The sequence below is a fragment of the Mauremys reevesii genome, linkage group 2 (assembly GCF_016161935.1).
Source record: "Mauremys reevesii isolate NIE-2019 linkage group 2, ASM1616193v1, whole genome shotgun sequence".
Lineage (NCBI taxonomy): Eukaryota > Metazoa > Chordata > Testudines > Geoemydidae > Mauremys > Mauremys reevesii.
This window is the reverse complement of record NC_052624.1, coordinates 43,720,784-43,741,292: the sequence shown is the minus strand read 5'-3', so window position 1 is coordinate 43,741,292 and position 20,509 is coordinate 43,720,784. Positions and strand designations below refer to the sequence as shown.

Below are 20,509 nucleotides of genomic sequence, written 5' to 3'. Positions count from 1 at the left end.
TATTTACAGAGACAGAGAGCTCACTCAGCCGGTTGAAACCGGCTGAGCTATCCCTTAATAGTCTAACTCAGTTGCCATAGTAACAAAACCCATGACAACCAAATACACAACAGAAAGCGCCTGGATCATCCTCTGGTCCTAGCTTCAACAGGCCTGATAATGGCCTGCTGGCCCCTGCTCCCCAGGAGCCACCTGACTGCCTGGGGTCCTGCCTGCCACCAGCATGCCCCCGCATGGCCAGAAGTGGTATTTCAGTAGCTTTGCCTCAGTTTCCCTATGTCCTTTCTGGCTCAGTCTGGCCATTGGTGTGACTTGGTCAGGCCACATAGCAGAATCCAATGTCTTTCGGGGCCTGAGAATCTTATTTAAAGTCCAAGGGAAAACAGTATAATCATCAGCCCAGGTGGGCTCAGCTGTTAGTCTCCTCTTCTTTGCAGTGTGGCCCCAGCTGCAATAAACTGTCCCAACATCAGCTCTAGTTCTTGGACTTCAATCTCACTGCCCAGGAGCAAGCACACCCAGGGTTTTCCACAAGGATCTAATTCCTGATCAGTTCCTACTAGGCTCCTGTCATGTGATCTGGAATTGGGCAATTGTACTTGGTAGCTGGAGCAGAAGCAGAAGTCAGGCCTAACAATCAGAGCAGGCATTGATAGCTAGGAATCAGAGCTCAGGGTCAGAACTGGAGTCCAAGGCCAGATGCCAGAGCCAAGGGTCAGAGCCAGGGGTCAAGAATGAGAGCCAGGGGTCAGAACTGGGTTATCTGGAGTGAGGCAAGGTAGGGGCAGGTTTGGGGCTAAGGCTAGAACAAAGCAGGACCTAAATCCACTATAGGCAAATATTTTGAATAGCTGCCAAACTACTGCGGTGGTAGGCTTAAGAGCTGGTCTGCTGACTCTTGCAACCAATCAGTCAATATAGCCAAACAGGCAACCTATTACAGGCCAGCTGTGCTCATTATGGGTATGTCTACACAGCAAAGAAAAACCTACAGCTGGCCTGTGCCAGCCAACTTTGGCTCACTGGGCTGTTTTGTTGCTGTGTAGACTTCCAGGCTCAGCCTGGAGCCTGGGCTATAGGATCCTGTGAGGTCGGAGGGTCTCTTGAGCCCAGAAGTCTACACAGCAATGAAACAGCCCTGCACCCTGAATTCCGCAAGCCTGAGTCAGCTGGCATGGGACAGCCATGGGTTCTTCTTTGCTATGTAGACATACCCTTGGTTGCCGGAGACTAGCTCTTCTGTAAGCCCTGCTTTCTGACAGCTCCTTGCCCACCACAGACCACTTTGTCTACCCTACTTCCCCCACCAACCCCCTATTGGTGGGCTTGCTTCCTGTAAATCTAATCCTGCACAGGTGTAGCAAGGTGGGCCAAAAGGATGGAACAGAGTTCCACAAGGTCCTTAAAGGGGCAAGCCACAGTTTAAAAAGATAGGGTTTCCCAGGGGTGGCAGAACGGGGGTGGCAGGTGCTAGTGCCCTGCAATGGAAATATTGTAGGGGCTGCCCCTATGTAAATTTGTGCATGCCCATGGGCAGTGGCAGGTGCAGAAGTGAGAGCAGGAGCTGGATGGACTGAAGGAGCCACCCCGGGGCCCAGGATTGGCTGGGGAGCAGAGATCAGAACCCAGAGGGGCTGGAACAGGCCTGGGAGCAGGTAGGAACTCCTAGAACCCTAATTTTCAGGCTGGCTTCCCCACACCCCTCCAAGTCTCAGTATTTCCCCTCTAGGGTTGCCAACTTTGGTTGGATGAATTCTTGGAGATTTTATCACGACATAATCTTTAATTAAAGATTAAGCTTTAATTCCTGGAGACTCCAGGACAATCCTGGAAGGTTGGCAACCCTACTTCCCTATTCCCCGTCCTTCCTCTGCCTTCCCCCCCATTCACAGAGAATTTCTGCCCCCACCCTCTGAGGCTTCCTGTGCTAGGGTTAGGATTATAAAGGGTAGGACTCTCTAGGCCGGGGTTAAGGTTAGAAATGTTAAAGCATCCCAGGCTAGGGTTAGGGTGACAAATGGACCCTCCTTGGTAGTCGTAGATTGGAGATTGCTCTAAATTATGCTAGGAGAATGACCTGGAATAGAGTGGACCTGGTTTTAGGCATGCAAAGGCCAATTTTACACCCTTCATCCCTGAGCTGCACTGTGAATTCTTCAGCTACTGTATGGGATTTGGGCTATAACTCAAATGTTGTTTTTTTATTGAACATTTTTATCTATATTTTCCTCATACAGATTATCTTGATAATGCTTACTGGTTTGGAACTCATTTAACCTTGGATAAACCTGATATGAATTTTTTTGGACTGTTGTCCGGGCAGTTAATCCTGTGCTCTGTGTACTGAACTAAACTTTCTGAATTTCAGAAATAGATCAAAAGTACACTGGAATATTACAGCTTTAACTGTATAGTGTTTGACTGACAAATGTATGGAAACCATATGTAAATTGGGCAGCATTTTCTGTACATTATAAGCTTGGGTCATGAGACATTTACCGGTCGAGTATTCCAAAGATCACACTGCCAGGATTCATTTGCTCTCACTGCAACTTCTTCATGAATCAAGCTTTTTTTACATGGGATGAAAGCAACATTGTAAAGGGCTGACTCTAGAGGTTCTGCTGCTCTAGGTAAACATCAACCCCTACAAACCTGCAGTCAACCACACAAACATTTTATGAAATTTGCTATCCCAGACAACTGGCTTATATGGTAGAGCCATCTCTTTCACAGCAAATTGATAATAAAATTATCCTTTCTATAGTGTTTGATAATAATTATCCTTTTATAGTGTTTTGCATCAGAAAATTTTAATTCACCACATGCCATGTACTTTACAACGGTGGACTCTGAGAGGTTCCTGTTGTTACTGCACGTAACTTTTCTGAGTGAGAAGACATTTCAGTGTTTTTTTTTTCTGAGCTCAATTTAAATTACATAAAGCAATGAGAGGCAGTATAGTCAAATAGGGAGAGCACCAGAGGTATATGCCCAGCTCTGCTACTAATATACTGTTGACCTTGCTGAGCAAGTGACTTTACCTCTCTGTGCCTTTATTTCCTTCCCACTCTTTGTCTGCTTGGACTGGAAGGTCTTCAGGGCAGGCACTGTCTCACGCTATGTATTTGTACAGAACCTAGCACAAGGGGGCACTGATCTCAGTTGGGGCCCCTAGATGCTATTGTGATGCAAATAACAAATAAAAGCAATCACTCTAATGTATGAGAAAATGGTGCAGGAGTTGAACAAACTAGGGAAAAACAGACACCAATGGTGAAATTTTCATCAGTGAGACAGGCAGGGCACAAGTAGAAAGAGGCGTGAAAGTGTAATTTTGGACATTGAACATATCAGACATCTGTTTCATTGTTTGTAAGAGATGATTTTGTATTATTGGTCAGATCTCTTCTGCAGAGAAGCAGCAACATGGGGAGGTTATACAAGTTAACATGAACTTGCCAAGTTCACTGATTTGTGCACAGGTGAAATTGTGACTCCATTGATGTCAATTAGGGTGACCAGATCACCCAGGTCAAATAAAAAAAATCCCCACGCCTGGCCCCGAGCAGGCAGGACTCAGGCACGGGTATCTGGAGGAGAGGGCAGCAGCTGTTCTCCCCACCTGGGCAGCAGGACTCTGGGCTGGCTGCCCAGCTGGTGCAATCCGTCCTGCAGGACTGGGCTGCTGATGCCTCCGCCACGGGATTGCACCAGCTGGGCAGCCAGCCCAGACGCGACTGGCCAGGGGCTGCCCTGCCCAGGTAGTCCTGCCTGCTTGGGGCCAGGCCAGACGTCTCCTGGGCATGGCATGCTTGGAAAGAGGCGGGATTTGGGGAGGAGACAATGGGGCAGTGAGGGGCGGAAGGATCCAATGGGGAAGGATGCTTGTTTGTCGGTGTCCCGACCTAACATTGGTCTAATGTCAATGGAAGTTAAGTTACTGACTCTGATGTGTCAGGATCACTCCAAAGTATAATTTTTCTTTCCCCCTCTTGTCATAAATTTCCTTGAAACATATATAATGCTTCCAGAGAGGAGTGAGGGAGAGGAAAAGCTATTCATTTATTTTCCCATTGAAACACTCCTGCTTTTTCATACCCACAACCAAACAGGAAGAACACCAGCACTTAAACAAATTAAGCAGTCTCGCTTTTGCCTCAAATGTTTGTACTTTGCTCCTGAAAAATGTACTGACTATATTGCTAGTATTACAGTGTTCGGTTTGTGCAACTGGAAGAGAAGAGTCGTGAATACTTGTAATAAGGTATGGGGCAGCCTCCCGCAGTGTATTTTTTAAAAATTAACTGTCATCCAGCCCATTCCAGAGGAAACAAATTTGCTCTTCAGAAGCATTTTTATGAGCCCCACAGCCATTCCCTCTCTACAGGACGACATATTCATCAAAGCCCAAATGCATGTTAAAGAAAGGCAAAATAAAAAAAATTAAGTTGAAATTTGAACAAGTCAAAATATTTGATATTAAGTTTTTATTGATCTTTGTGTAAAACAGATTCTATGGAAAAATATGTGAAAGCACTGCCAGTCATTTATAATAGCCCTGTTCAGACAGACAACACAAACAGTAATTGACAAAGTTGGAGTACACAACTACAGAGAGGACTGTCAAGTAAGTATTGCACAGAGGAGACTCATAATATGTTCACTGTGAAACATTGTCAGCAAGGCATGAGAAACAGTATACAAAGATTATGGAGATCATTGTTTAAATTCGTTCAATGTGTCACTCATTTTAAAGGTAGCAATCTAGTTAACTGAAGCAGTATCATGTAGTGATAAAATATGAGAACTTGAAAGTTACTTATTACATTTATAGGAAATACTTATAGGAACTAGGATGAACATCCAATAAAGGCAAAACTTTTGTACTCAGAGAAGTACTGTTTGAAAAGAACTACTCATATGCCTCCACTACCACTGAGTCTATTCACCTGAACTCTTGAAAATATCATATTGAAGAAATCAATCTATCTAATATTTATTTGCATGACATTTCTGAGCCAGGTTCCTAACTCTATTCATACATTGTGAAATTCATAGCTACTCGGGAATAAACAACAGCTGCCTTAACTGTTCTTTCCCATTAATGCTATGAGGGCTGCATTTATAGCTAATTACACATTGAACATGTACAAGGTATTTTATAAGTGATTTACCAACGAATGAAAATACAGTTGCACGTTCTCATGTTGGCACATCACATGCTATACAATGTTGGAACAAAATTCAGACGTGGCACCAGTACACTGTAAATGTAACATTGTCACAAACTAAGTAAAGAACTTAAAATACAACCAAATCTCAAAATAATTTACCTATTAAAAACTCAAATTTCAACAAGGTGATGTTTATCAACTGTATATAATAGCACTATTTAACAGAATTACACTGTCAAATTAAGCACAAATATGAAATATTTTTATGGCACTATATAATAAACATTGTGGATAAAAAATACCATAATCATCTGCAGAAAACAAAGAACATGTTCCAAAATGTCATTCCAATTATTTACTGCAGAGAACATTTACTGATAGAATGTGTGCAGTATTGCATTATATGTTAAGTGGCATTTTGTTATGAAATATGGAAGGGATGGCCTAACTGTGGTTTGTGAGCCACATGTGGCTCCTTTACAGTTAATGTGTGGCTCGTGGAGCCTCCCACTCCCTCCCATTCTCCACCTGACTGTGGGGAGGGGGATCTTGGGGCTTCTGCCCTGTGGTGGGGTGGTAGGACTAGGGGCTTCTGCCAATGATGACTGGTGCCAGCTGAGGGGGGAGGGGAGGCACAACTTAAATGTTTGCCCTCACCAGCAGCTTCAGTCACGCCCCCCCAGCACCCTCTCCTTACCCTCAGTGGCCCCTCCCTGCAGATCCCAGGTGTTAGCTCTGAGTGGACAGGCAGCAGCAAACAGCTGGGAGCTGTAGGGAGGGAGACTGAGTGGGGCCAGCAAACCCTGGCAAAAATGCAGGTAGATGTGTGACCCTTTGGCTTCTGTCCAGCAGAGAGGGAAGTCTCAGGTCTTCAACCCCACAGAGTGTGCCTGCCGGGGATCAGAACTTCAGCAGGAGCGAGGCTGAAGCCCTGAGCCCCGACAGGCACACCCTAGCTCTTGAACTTATGAATATTGTCATATGTAGCTCAGCAGGTCAGTAAGTTTGGCCACCCTTGGTGGCAAGGAAGAGAATTCAGTTATTTTCATACTATATAGGACATAATATATAGGATATCCCTACAATCAATAAACGGTGAATGCAATGTTGCATAAAAATATATCATTCTCAATGTTGGTTGTTGAAGTTATGCGCCTAAATCTATATTTAGGCACCTGAATAATGGAGATGTCTAACTGTAGGCAACCAACATTGAGAATTTTGACTTTAGAACTTGATCCTGCAAATCTGGACTCACTGGAGAAGTCCTTATGCAAACAGTTCCATGGAAATCAGAGATTAATCACATGAAGAAAGATTTCTTACATGAATAGAAGTTGGCAGGATCTGATCCATAATATGTGCCATGCAAGACCTTGCCATTTTACTTTTAGAATTCTTGCTAAATAGAATCAATCTTTACAATAAAGTAAATTACAAAAGAATTAATAGCAAGTCAGCTTGTTACTCCAGTTAGAAATGAATACATAGGCTAGCTGGGTACACTATTACTTTCTTAATTTAAATTTCTTAATTTAGTTGATCCAAAAATATAAGCTATTTCTTCACACTTCAATATTTCAGCTTTCAAGTAACATAAAATAAAAAGCCATATTTGTTATTTCCCATACACATGGTTTGAAAAAAAACCCTCACCAATGCATGACAACATTTTATTTAAGAAACATCATGTGGTCTAGATTTACCATGAGTTTAAACATTCTTGAAATGAGTTAATCATGAAATGATCTAATTACTTTTTACATATGTTAAGCAGCATACTACATTGTATGATTTTTTCCTGTTAGAATGAAGTATTTCTTTTTGCATAGGAATAAGGATAAATACAGTGCATCACACACCACAGAACAGATGGACTAAGGTGGCAATGCACAGTTGCTACTGTAGTTTAATAATGCAACAATATTAATACTGTATTAGTACTACAGCAATATTCCTAAAACATCAAACAAAATCTGGAAAGTTCTAGGGAAGATGAATTTTAGTTGGCATTTCTATATATTATGATAAAATTAATACAAATGTATTAAATATTGAAATAGTAATAGTCACAATCAGTAATAATTTTAGCTCAGTTGTACCCATGCAAATTCAGTGATTTCAATAGGGCTGCTGGAGTAGAACTGGGAGCAGAATTTGCTCGATGGCATTTACCATAGTCTGAGTCTTCAGGATGTCATACATTCCAATATAAGTTAGAAATTCTGTTCTCTTAGGGCAGAATTCATCCCTCCCAACACAGTAATTGGGTTTTGTGCTGGGAACTAAGTGGGCTGGTACAGACAAAGTCTACCTACCCCTCTTTACAGCTTGGTATAGTGGCTGCTGACCCTCTGTACACATGGGGGAAATTCACTGCTGTGCAGGGGGACAGCACAAGAGCTATACCCCATATAAGCCTCCAAACTAGGATTCAAGGGCCCATTTCTGCAAATGTCAATGTGCATGAGTAACTCTGAGCAAGTGAATAGTTCTATTGAAGACAAAGAAATTACATATGTGTGGAAAGATACTTATGTACATACATAAGTGTGTTTGCAGGACTGGGGCATAAGGCCCAAATCCTCAACGGTATTTAGGTGCCTAACTCCTATGATTTCAATGGGAGCTAAGCAGCTAAATACCATTGAGGGTACGGGCCTAAGTGCATAGGCCTTGTGCTGGCTGTCTGCACGAGGGCAAATTGCACCCCCAACAGAGGAAATTTAGGCCACTGGATCCACCTCTGTGCAATCTGGAGGCATCTGGTGGTTTGCAAAGTTTTCTGTACTGGAGTGAATCACACACAAACACAGTAAATGGAAGTTCTATTTGTCATTTGTTCCTAGTTACCTGAAAGCCTTATTCCCTTAAAGTTAGTAATGCCCTTTCTTTCTGTAATACTGATAGTATCTCTTTTATTCATCTAATAAAATAACTGTGCTCATATAGTACAGCATGATCCGTCTGACAGTTCATGACACAGGCATTTTGCAAAAAGGAACTTAGATTAGCTTCTTGAAATGCTGTTCTTTTTGTTAATTTTGAAAGAAAATGAAGTTTTCAATACATTTGAATTTTTTTACTTTTTCTCCTTTTTCACTTAATCAATTTTAAATGATTTATTCTAAACAAAATTAAAAATTTCATTTAGAAAAAAATTATTTGGATTTTTTTTCTATTTTACTTTCTCCCCCTCTTCTCAAGGGAAAATAAGGTAGAATGCTAAAAAAAAAAAAAAAAGCAACAGACTGCTTTCTCTCATTTTTACACTTTTTTTTCTATTGGAAAATGCAAAAAAGCTTTAAAAAATTAACTTTTTAACTTTACAAGGGGAACACATAAAAAAAAGTGAGAGGAAGTGGATTTTTCCTCCTTCTACTTCCAGTAGGGGGCAATTTAAAAAATGGGGTGGATGAGGAGGGTAAATAAAATTGCAAGAAACTGCAGAACTTCCCCAATATTTCCCCCGCCAATGTTTTTTTAAATGACATGTTTTTCAAAATATGTCAAGAAAATTGGTTGAATTCCCCCCAAACATCCCCCATTTGTCTAATCCCTGTTTTTTTAGTGGGCTTTCACTGGATAGTAAAGAGAACTAGAGACATGCAATACTGATTGTTTAGCTTGGCAGAGGTTCATGCAAACACTTAATTTTGTATACAGTATTATCCTGTCTCCTAGAAGTGGAAGGGACCTTGAAAAGTCATCCAGTCCAGCCCCCTGCCTTCACTAGCAGGACCAAGTACTGATTTTGCTCCAGATCTCTAAGTGGCCCCCTCAAGGATTGAGCTTACAACCCTGAGTTTAGCAGGCCAATGCTCAAACCACTGAGCTATCCCTCCTCTATTGTAGCAGTGTTGGTCCCAGGGCATTAGAGACAAGATGGATGAAGTAGTATCTTTTATTGGACCAAATTCTGTTGGTGAAAGAGTCAAGCTGCCTAAAGACAAAAAGATATTAACTAATCCACCTTGTTTCACTTTATGTTGTGTCATTTTGAGAAAGTCCTCTGTCTGGAGTTTCAGTCTGGGTTTTGAGTTTGAACAAACCCTATATCTAAAGCAGAACACAGGTGAAACCATGTAAAACTGCAGATTTCTTGTGATTCTGACAAAACCATAAATGGGCCTAGGTTTGTTTGAAAGGCTTGGAGGCTATAATGAATCTTGAAAAACCTAACTGGGGTTCTTCAGTTTGTAATGAAACTAAAAACAATTGGCACTGAGTTAGTTTGGATTTATGCTGGTGTAAGTGGGAGCAGAATTTGGCTCTAAAAGTACATATTGCATGGGTGTAGGGTTCATTACAAATGTAGGCAGTAAAGTCAATGGGACTGCTCATGTACTTAACTTAAGTATACACAAGTGCTATATGGATCAGAGTCATATTGCTGATATTTATCACAATGATGGAAAATTATTGCAAAAATGTGAGGAAAGAAAACAATTAAAGACAGCGGAGCTGTAATACTGCAAAAATAGGTAAAGATGTAGAGCCAAACTCTGCACTCTGATGCACGAGAACAACTTCCACTGATTTCTATAGAAGCAGCACGAGTGTAAATGAGTAGAGTTTGGCCTATTCTGTAAAGAAGAACAAAACATGCTAAAGTAGTATTGATAAATCATTCTAAACAACATTCAGAAAGCCTCAGAAAGCCTTAAGAAACCAGAATTACAAATTTTAGAGGGAAATTTCCATTTCACGAGATCATCAACTCATGTTAAAAAGTTGACGTATAGGAATATCTGTTTTTATTTCTTAAAAATTCACAGTAAAGCATACCCCACAGATGCTGGCTGTAAAAACAAAAGTTTCATATAAAAATAGAACGTTATTTGTGCAACAAAAATACATTAAAAGATCTTAAGGTTGAAAGAGAGGCAAATTCATGTGCCATAACTGAAACTCCAACTCAGAAACACACAGATAATGTTAACATTATGGTTGTTCTCTATTGTGCTTAAGATATTGGAAGTTTCACCTATAAAGTTGAATTTTTTTATTGCAAATTTCTCTCAACTTTAATTTTTTTAAATAATTTTTGGCATGTTTTATTTTTAAAGTGATCATTAGTTGATTGTACAAATTTATATAAATCCTTCTTGCAGTTTCAAAGTATTGGATTGGATTTTCACTGCATGACTCATTAACATCAATGGACATTACATGTTTAAAACCATATGCAGCACTTTGAAATCATATTCCTTAATGCAACTAACATTTTTATTATATTCAAGTCATGTTTTGGTTCAAAATCCTTGTTGAGCTACACAAATATGTGTAATGTACATGTGCAATAAATAATTTCAACTATTAAACATTTAATCTCAGCTGTTTCAAAACATGTTTATTTTCTAAATCATTAAAATCTATTACTCTACATTCTGGACCGACTAACTAAAAAATGATCGTTTTAATAAAAGAAGTACTGTCTGGAACATTTGCTATCAGTCAAAGAAATGCTGCCTGGAACATTTGGTTTTAATTATAAAACCACAATGTTTGTCATACAATTGTGCAAAGAAGCATTTAAAAACTCCTGATTTCACATTGTTTGCTCTCTTGTAACTTAAAATTGAAGTGATTTTTTTTTTAAATTTCTGAAGAAACATAAATTGCTCATTCCTTGGCTGAGAGCTTGTACCATATGCCAAGCAAGTCCATAGCAACTTTCACACGTGAGTTATATAAACTCCTAAAAACACAAGTTTTAAAACAAAAAGACCAGTGACAACTGTAGTGCTAATGGACACTATTCTACCATCACATCACCGTAATCCTTTCTGGTGAGAGATGTGGAACAGTCCCACCTCTTTCTTCCATAACTTGGCTTTTTTCCCAGCCTCTTCTGATTCTTCTCAGTTTCCTGCTTATACATGGAAAGAGTAAAATGATCTTACCTACAATTACAACAGAAGGCAAAACAAGGGCAAGAACAAAGTTTGGTGGTGTATAAAACCTGTAGTATTCTTCTTCAAAGGCTCTTTTCCACCCATAAATTAACACATGGAAAGTACTTATGAGCAGAGCGACATATCCCAGTGTAGACTTTGGAAAAAAACAGGGAAAAGAAACAGAAGTTAAAACCTGACCCATTATCAGCCACGCCTACTATACCTTTAACATTTCAGCCAGGTTCAAAAAAATCTCAATGTTCTCATTATTGTAATGTGCTGAAAATTAAGGGCTAAATTCTACCCTGATTTACATCCCATCCCTCTTGGCTTCCACAGGCCTGCATGCTTGCTCTACTTCGAAAGGGTAAGAGGTCCTCAAACATATAAAGCAAACAAATTAGTCAAAATCTAAAATCTGGCAGTAAGTTGAGTTTCAGGGGTGTAAATAATGAAGTCAATGGAATTATGTAAGAGTAAAACTGGTGGTGTGATATCAGATTCAGGTACCCAGTGTGTCGCATGAGAGAACAAAGGGCTGGTTTGCTCAGCCATAAGTATCGAGCAGTGTGGCTATGCAGGAGGAGCCATGGAAAGGAACTCCCTGATCACCATTGCTCCTACAGGGAGAAAGGATTAAACTGTGACACCACTAAAGGGTGCTGCTTGCTTCCCCATCACAATGGCCCAGCTCCACTGGTCAGAGGGTGGAATCAAGACTTGGACCACTCCTTACGGTGATGATACCACAAGCATACACCCATTAATTGGAGACTCCCCAGACAAAATCCAGTATGAGATGCTGGTGCCCTGCCTTTTCTTCCTATTGCTCAAAAAACCATGGGAAATTCCTTGCAAAAACCTATGCAAAAAGAACATTAAAGCTGCCCAGTTAAGCACTCAGTAGTCAGGAAATTAAGGTTGCATGTATAATGATAGCTGAATCTGACTTAAAAATGATTCTTTAGCCTGGTCTACACTAGGCGTTTAAACCGGTTTTAGGAGCATAAAACCGATTTAACGCCACACCCGTCCACACTGAGAGGCCCTTTATATCGATATAAAGGGCTCTTTAAACCGGTTTCTGTACTCCTCCCTAACGAGAGGAGTAGCGCTAGTATCGGTATTACCATATCGGATTAGGTTTAGTGTGGCCACAAATCGACAGTATTGGCCTCCAGGTGGTATCCCACAGTGCACCACTGACCGCTCTGGACAGCAATCTGAACTCGGATGCAGTGGCCAGGTAGACAGCAAAAGCCCCGCGAACTTTTGAATATTTCCTGTTTGCCCAGCGTGGAGCTCCGATCAGCACGGGTGGCGATGCAGTCCGAAATCAAAATAAAAAAAGAGCTCCAGCATGGACCATGCGGATGTGATCGCAGTAAGGGCAGGCAAATCTGTTCTATCAGCGCTCCATTACAGAAGACGAAATTCAAAATCATTTTTAAAAAATCTCCAGACAGATGCCATAGCAGGGACTCAGCGCACTGCTGCGTGACAAGCGTAACGGAAAGCCAAAGAATCAAATGGACGCTCATGGACTGGAGGACTCAAGCTATCCCACAGTTCCTGCAGTATCCGAAAAGCATTTGCATTCTTGGCTGAGCTCCAAATGCTTCTAGGGTCAAAAACAGTGTCCGCGGTGGGTCAGGGCATAGCTCGGCAATTTACGCACCCCCCGCCCCACCCCCAGAAGTGAAAGGGAAAACAATCTTCTCTTGACTCTTTTACATGTCACCCTATCTTTATTGAATGCTGCAGATAGACGCGATGCTGCAGCACTCAACACCAACATCCTTGCTCCCCCCCCCGCCATGGGTGGCTGATGGTGCAATATGACTGGTACCCGTCCTCATCATCAGCCTATTGGCACATGGGGCAGTGCAAAAGGACTGGTAACCATGCCGACTAGCATCCGTGAGGTCGATCAAGGGCGCCTGGCCCTAATTTTTCCTGGTAGATAGTGCAGTATGGCTGGTAACCATTCTCATCATAGCAACAGGGGGCTGAGCTCCATCAGCCCCCACCCTTCATGTGTAAAGAAAAGATTCAATTGCCCCTGGACTAGCAGAGGGATACTGGGCTCCTCTCCTCCACACTCCTTACTGTCCTGTCTGGACTATCATAGCAGCTGGAGGCTGCCTTCCACTCATTTCTCACTAACAAGTCACTGTGTCTTATTCCTGCATTCTTTATTACTTCATCACACAAGTGGGGGGACAATGCTACGGTAGCCCAGGAAGGCTGGGGGAAGAATGGAATCAACAGGTGGGGTTGTTGCAGGAGCACCCCCTGTGAATAGCATACAGCTCATAATTTCTCCTGGATCTGACACAGAGCAGCTGTGCTCTCTGGTTCTATGATACAGTGGTTCTCTAGTACACTTGCCCAAATTCTAGACAGGACTGATTCTATTTTTAGATACCAAAAAGGAGGGATTGACTCAGGGAGTCATTCCCAATTTTGGCTTTTGCCCCCTGGCTAAGAGCAGCCAGGGGCACTTATGACAGCAACAGATGGTGCAGTGCAAAAGGACTGGTAACCATGATCATCTTTTTATCAATTTATGGATTGGTAGATGGTACAGTATGGCTGGTAACCATCTCTGCTGTCATGCAAAAGCAAAAGCATGCTGCTGTGTAGCGCTGCTGAATCGCCTCTGTCAGCGGCATCTAGTACACATACGGTGACAGTCACAAAAGGCAAAACAGGCTCCATGATTGCCATGCTATGGCATCTGCCAGGGCAATCCAGGGAAAAAAGCTGCGAAATGCTTGTCTGCCGTTGCTTTCCCAGAGGAAGGAGTGACTGATGACATTTACCCAGAACCACCCGGGACAATGATTTTTGCCCCATCAGGCACTGGGATCTCAACCCGGAAATTCCAAGGGGCGGGGGAGGCTGCGGGAACTATGGGATAGCTACGGAATAGCTACCCACAGTGCAACGCTCCAGAAGTCGATGCTAGCCTCGGACCGTGGATGCACACCACCGATTTAATGTGTTTAGTGTGGCCGCGCGCACTCGATTTTATACAATCTGTTTTACAAAACCGGTTTATGCAAATTCGGAATAGTCCCGTAGTGTAGACGTACCCTTAGCTGCATGATTGTTCTTTCCCTCTGAAATAATATAACTTTTTTGACATCCTTACAAAACACATGTGATTAGGGCTTCCACAGGGATCCTTACCCCCATTCTTTTGTGTATAAACAATTTTTGTTGCCGCCCTTTATCAGGCAGTACAAAACAGCCTGTTACAGGTGTAAATAGTTGTAGCAAAAATTGTATAGTATATTTTTAAAATATCACGAGTGGAAATGTACTATATCTCTATGCTTATGCACAAGAGGTAAAGTTGCACAGGTAATCTTAACTTTGGCTTAACTTAATTTCTTGAATTGAGTGCTTTAAAACTTTTCATTTTAATATCATGTCCCTTCCCTGACAACTAGTTAATGGGGATATCTGGAGTGTAGGGGCTACACTCCACACCTAATCCTAAGCACATCATCAACAGAACAATTATGCAGACTCCAAGTTAAAAGCATTAGCCTGCATTCTAGAAATCCCAAACCACCTTAAAAATTACTGGAGCAATGCTTTTAACTGTGATGTTTATCGTATGAAAGGAAACACTTCACCACCAAAACTGATGTAACGTCTCAGTCAGTTGGGAAATATTTAGTGGAAGAATAATCAAAACTGGCTACCAAGATTTTGTTCTCTAACTACAGCAAAAATAAAGAAGTAGAAACCTAACCTCTCTCCTGTCCTTAAGGAAAAGTACAGCCTGAAGGGCAAAAGGGAAAAAGATTCAGTGACACAAAAAGGGAAATATTTTTGTCAGTCTTTTGAGGAAGGTAACAGACTTTTGCATATAGCAAGCTGCTATTTTCTATGCATTACTTTTTCCGGTGTACAGACTGGTTTCCAGAGTTGTGTTGGAATTTTTTTAGATGTACTACCTCATTTAGTTAAAAAGTACAAGAACAAAAATTCCCAAGAAATGGAACATCTATACCAGACAGGATCTGGCCTATATTTGGCATACACAGGATCTTGCCTGATATTCTGGAAAGAAATTCAGATGACAAATAAAAGCTAGGGCCTGACTCACCACTGCATTGTTCCAGTTGTATGCTGGTGTGACTCCCTTGAAATCAGTGCTGTTACACCAGTGTAAACATGGAACAACTTAGTGAATCTGACCGCTCATTTCTTCAGCAGGCTCAGCTATGGGTAATACTATATAAAAATTATTGGAGAAAGCCAGTGATCATGAAATGCTTTACAGGTATTTTTCATCCTTTAAAGATCCAGGGCCTAGAGCTGCAGGTGGAAACCTGATAGAGAACAGAAGGGGGTTTGAGAGGCTGATGGAGCAATGGCAAGCAGTAACTGAGGGCTGAGGTCAAGGAAGGGGACCACCAGAGGAGGAAGATGGGCGGTGGAGCATGTGACCGTGAGAAGGTTTGAAGGTTTGGAGAATGAGGAAGGGGTACAGCAAGTGGTAACTGACAGAGAGAGGCAAAAAAAAAGAAAGAGCGCAGTCATATAGATAGGAGGAGGAGGAGTCGGAGGAAGCACCAAGGGCCCAGGGAGGGGGAGGGATGATGGCTTGGGAACCACAAGGATGATAGGAATGGAAGGAGGGCTCAGGTGATCTTCAGTGGGATTCTACCTGTCCCTAGGAAGGCGCCAAAGGGGGAGAGGATCGTGATGATTAAATTGGCTTGTTACAAGGAGGGCTTTGGGATGTATGGGCACTGGGAGGCTTGGGGACAGACAACTGTTCTCATTGGGAGTGAGGACAACAAGATAACAGATATAGGTGGGGACAGATTCTAGATCTACAAGTCATACTGGGGAACTGTGTGTCCCTAGTAGCCATGACTGGAGTACAGGTATGGAAGGGTATGTGCTGTTTATGTATATCAATAATGAGGTAAAATGTAATGAGATAACTAGCGCTGCAATGGACAATCAGAGCCTCATCCAGGATAGTGATTGATCTAGCTTAGAGATGGATAGGGAGCTCTTTAATGTTTTTTAGGGAGGTAAACATTAGGAACTGCTTGATCATATAGATTGGGAAACAAATGCTAGTAATAATAATAGGGCTCAGCTTTTCTAGACGTGATAGCTAATGAATTCCTTCATCAAGTGGTTGCTGAACCAATAAATGGGAGGATAATCAATAGTGCATCTGAGACTAGGGTGTATGATTTCAAAGGGCTAATTTTACTAAATTTTACTTCAAGTTGAAGTTGCAGGAGTTGTCAGAGGCATGTATAAAACTTTAAATGGAGTGGAGATTAGGATAATCTTGGAATGGCACAATATCTGCTCTGTCTTTAATGAGGCTAATGAAGGGGCTAAGGAATAGTGATAGAGACCGATGGGAATGAAGATATGACTGGAGATTAGCTAATGTAGTTCCTATATTCAAGAAAATTATAGGCCTGTTAGTCTAACATCTGTAGTATGCAAAGTCATGGAAAAGATCTTAACCAACTTGATCTCCTTCTTTGAGAGAGTACAGATTTTTTAGACAAGGGAAATGCGGTGGATCTCATATATCTGGATTTGAAGAATTACTGGTTAAATTGGAAAAGATGGAGATCAGTGAAAATCCAGAGGTGGATAAGGAGCTGGTTAAAGGGAGACTGCAGAGGGGTAGTATTGAAGGGGGAACTGTCCGTTGGATTTATTCAATCTATTTATTGCTGACCTGGGAACCGACACCAAGTTGGGGGTATTGTCAATTCGAAGAGGATCGGGATATTCTCCAGGAGATTTGGATGACCTTGTAAACTGGAGTATTAGTAACAGGATGAAATTCAATAGTGAGAAGTGTAAGGTTATGCATTTAGGGATGTCTAACAAGAACTTTAGTTATAAGCTCCAGTTGGAAGTAACGGAGGAGGAGAAGGACCTAGGAGTCCTGGTTGATCGCAAGATGACTATGAGTAAAAGCTAATGCGGTCTTGGGTTGCATTATATTTCTAGTAGGGATAAGGAGGTGCTAGTCCCGTTATATAAGGCGCTGGTGAGACCTCATTTGAGTATTGTGTGCAGTTTTGGTCTCCCATGTTTAAGAAGGATGAATTCAAACTAGAACAGGTACAAAGAAGGGCCACTAGAATGATCCGAGGAATGGAAGGCCAAGGAGACTGGAGGAGCTCGGTTTGTTTTCCTTTAACAAAAGAAGGATGAGAGGAGATATGATTACACTCTTTAAATATATCAGAGGATAAATACCAGGGAAGGAGAAGAATTATTTCAGCTCAGTGCTAAGATATAAACTGTCAGTCAACTTTAAGATTAAGCTAGATAAGTTTATGGAGGATGGTATGATAGGATAACGGGCTTAGTCAATAGGTCAATTATGTGGTTCAGCTGACCGCCATATTTGGGGTCGGGAAGGAATTTTCCTCCAGGAAGATTGGCTGCATCTTGCAGGAGGTCAGACTAGATGATCATAATGGTCCCTTCTGATCTTGAATTCTATGATTCTATGATTCTATGATTTAAGCAGAGAAAGCTTAGTTTTATTTAAATGCCATCAGGGGACTAAGATTTGACAGAACATTATGTTACTGTTGCGCCTAAAAAAGAAGAGCCTGACAACAATTAAACTCCAGTCACACAAGGGGTGGAGTATGGGGTTTTCTTCTGAGTTTACTACCCTCTTCATCTCCTCTCTCTGCACTAGTAAACCTGCCCAGCTAGAAAAGGGCTGCTCTTCATATAATCTAGGCTTGTGCACTGTTCTGATTGTTACTTAGGTGTGATACAGCACAATAACAAACACGACGTACTTCTGAAAAGTGTGACTAGTTGACTCAGTTAGGGCTTGTCTACATGGCAACTGGCAAGGCCCAGTGTGAATCTACAGCGCACCAGCTTGCCACTCAGTAAGATCCCACGTGGACACTGCTACAGTGCAGTTTTGAAAGTATGCCAAGCTGCACTCCGGGACTTTCAGTGCACTGTTGCAGTGTCCACACAAGATGTTACTGTGAAGCAAACTGATGTGCTGTAGATTAACGCTGTGGCTTGCCATACAGTAAATTTCCATTTACACAAACCCCTAGAAACCAACTGTATTCAGCAAAGTGAGCTAGAAACAGCTTTTGCATGAGTGTGCGGCTCTCAGAAGGGGGAGTGTCAGAAGAGGGAGGTCAGAAACTGAACAGCTGCAATAATGCTGAGTGTCACAACCAGGATGTGGGTGGTCAGGATGTGGCTCTAGTGGTCAGAGCAGAAGTCAGTCCAAGTCCAATGCCAGGAGGTCAGAGTCCAAGGATAGGTCAGAGGGCAAACATAGTCAGGTGTCAAGAGGAAGGCAAGGTCATGTTATCAGGAGATCAGAGTCAGGCACCAGGTTACAGATAACAATCAGAGAGACAGGGAAAGAACAAACCAGGGTCAGAAGCCAGCATCTTGGGACTGTCATTAGCAGGGTCAGAAGCAGACAGGTGGTCTGTGTCGTTGCTCAGACAGCTCCTCATCATGGCTTCCTGGTTTATATACTGGTATCGGCCAGTCAGTGGGCTGTGGGGTGCCACTCAGGCCCTGAAGGGTGGTACTTCCTCTCGACTCTAGCTTTGCAAGGTCCTCTTCAGGATGCCCGACCTAAACCTCTAGTGGTGATGCAGAGGCATCAGTCAGAATCCCCTGAATTCTAGCTTTGCAGGGTCTTACACTGAGCCCTCAGGTGTAAGATGGAAGTGAGAATTTTAGCAGCCAAGGGGAGGGATTGCTCAGTGGTTTGAGCATTAGCCTGCTAAACCTAGAGTTGCAAGTTCAATCCCTTGAGAGGGCCGTTTAGGAATCTGGGGCAAAAATCTGTCTGGGGATTGAGCAGAAGGTTGAACTAGATGACCTCCTAAAGTCCCTTCCAACCCTCACATTCTATGATTCATTGCTTTGGAAAAATCTATGCTTCGGCTAGATACAGGAGTAAAACTAGTGTTATGCTACTCCATCACCAACTCCCCTGGTTATACTGAGCTGACCAGGCCTTATTCCACTCTGCATCTCCTGCTGATTTCAGGCAGGATTATAATCATTAAGTGCAAACCTTCTTTATAATATTGTATTTCAGTAGATGGAGAAATAGCTCTAAAAGGGCATTTGCTGTATTTTATCTGGCTCTGCCTACGCACTCTATATGAGATCTGAACTTAATCACTGTTAATGTGTGGTGGAATGCCAGCTTCATTTTCTTTGGTAAAATAATCCTTGTAAGGTCAGTGATTATGAAACAAGGCTTGAGACAGAGGATGTTTCCTAAGAATTAATGAGTAGCTAGGGAACATTTAATGCCCTGAGAAACAGCTAAAGACCATTACATTTAGTTAGTCATTAATCCCAAGAAAACACCTTGTGTTTCAATTATTACTGCCATTGCACACCAAAGGTGATAATTAAAAAGACAATTTGTCCAAATTCTCTTTAATGTGTGATGCAGTTTCACATGAGGGCATGTCTAGAGGAGGAATGTCCTGCACACCAGGCAGACGTCTTGAATCATCTCTCAGCATTTCATTACTGTTTATAAGCTGTGATAACTAGAAACAAGTTGATTTTTATTACAGTGGGAATAGTTGTGGTATACTAGTGCATTCCAAAGACCACAAAACACTTGTGCAATGATTTGCCTGTATGCACATTTCTACCCCTACCCCGAGGCCCAAGTTTGGAAACTTTGGTAAGGAAAAGCTATAATTGCATGACTTGCTGCTGGAGTTCCTGATCATACACTGGATGTATGGCTCAAATCACTTGTGACTAACTGTTGTTGTTTTATTTTAAACTGAAGATTTAGTTCATACCATCATCTCTAGCATAGTCCCAGGCAGAGAACTTCTGAAGGAAAAAGTCTGCCTGGTAGTGAGGTTATGGAAATACAAAGGGCCATAACTTTGCTTCTCTTCATTACCTAAGAAGTGGGTACCTCTTGCTGGTTATGCCTATTTGCTTCTCTATCAGCACTACTTAAGATGTGTTACACACAGGAAGTATATGAAGTGCTTCACCACAAGCTTATTCCTAAGTGTTTTTCTGATCCTTATGAAATGAAATTGGAGATATACCAATCTCCTAGAACTGGAAGGGACCTTGAAAGGTCATCAAGTCCAGCTCCCTGCCTTCACTAGGCAGGACCAATTTTTGCCTCAGATCCCTAAGTGGCCCCCTGAAGGATTGAACCCCCAACCCTAGGTTTAGCAGGCCAATGCTCAAACCACTGAGCTATCCCACCCACCTCTTCTATGTGATCTACACATATGTTGGGCTGCCATGCCTGCATTTTCCCAGCTGCTGCATGGCAGTTCCTAGTTCGGGGCAGACAGTTCTGAGTTGGTCCAGTGACATGACAGTCTGTCTCTCATTAAACAGTAGCATTACTATTAAAATGGC

At 42.0% G+C, this 20,509-nt stretch overlaps 1 protein-coding gene across 2 annotated transcripts in view; it reads right to left on the bottom strand.

Annotated features, from left to right (window-relative positions):
* Positions 1-10,455: 10,455 nt before the first annotated feature.
* STEAP2 (STEAP2 metalloreductase) overlaps positions 10,456-20,509 on the bottom strand; it is a 29,130-nt gene continuing 19,076 nt past the window's right edge. For both annotated transcript variants that reach the window (XM_039521656.1, XM_039521657.1), the window contains one exon: positions 10,456-11,231. In XM_039521656.1, coding sequence (XP_039377590.1) covers positions 10,947-11,231 — 285 coding nt within the window. In that variant the 3' untranslated portion in view covers positions 10,456-10,946. The remainder of the gene's footprint in view (positions 11,232-20,509) is intronic.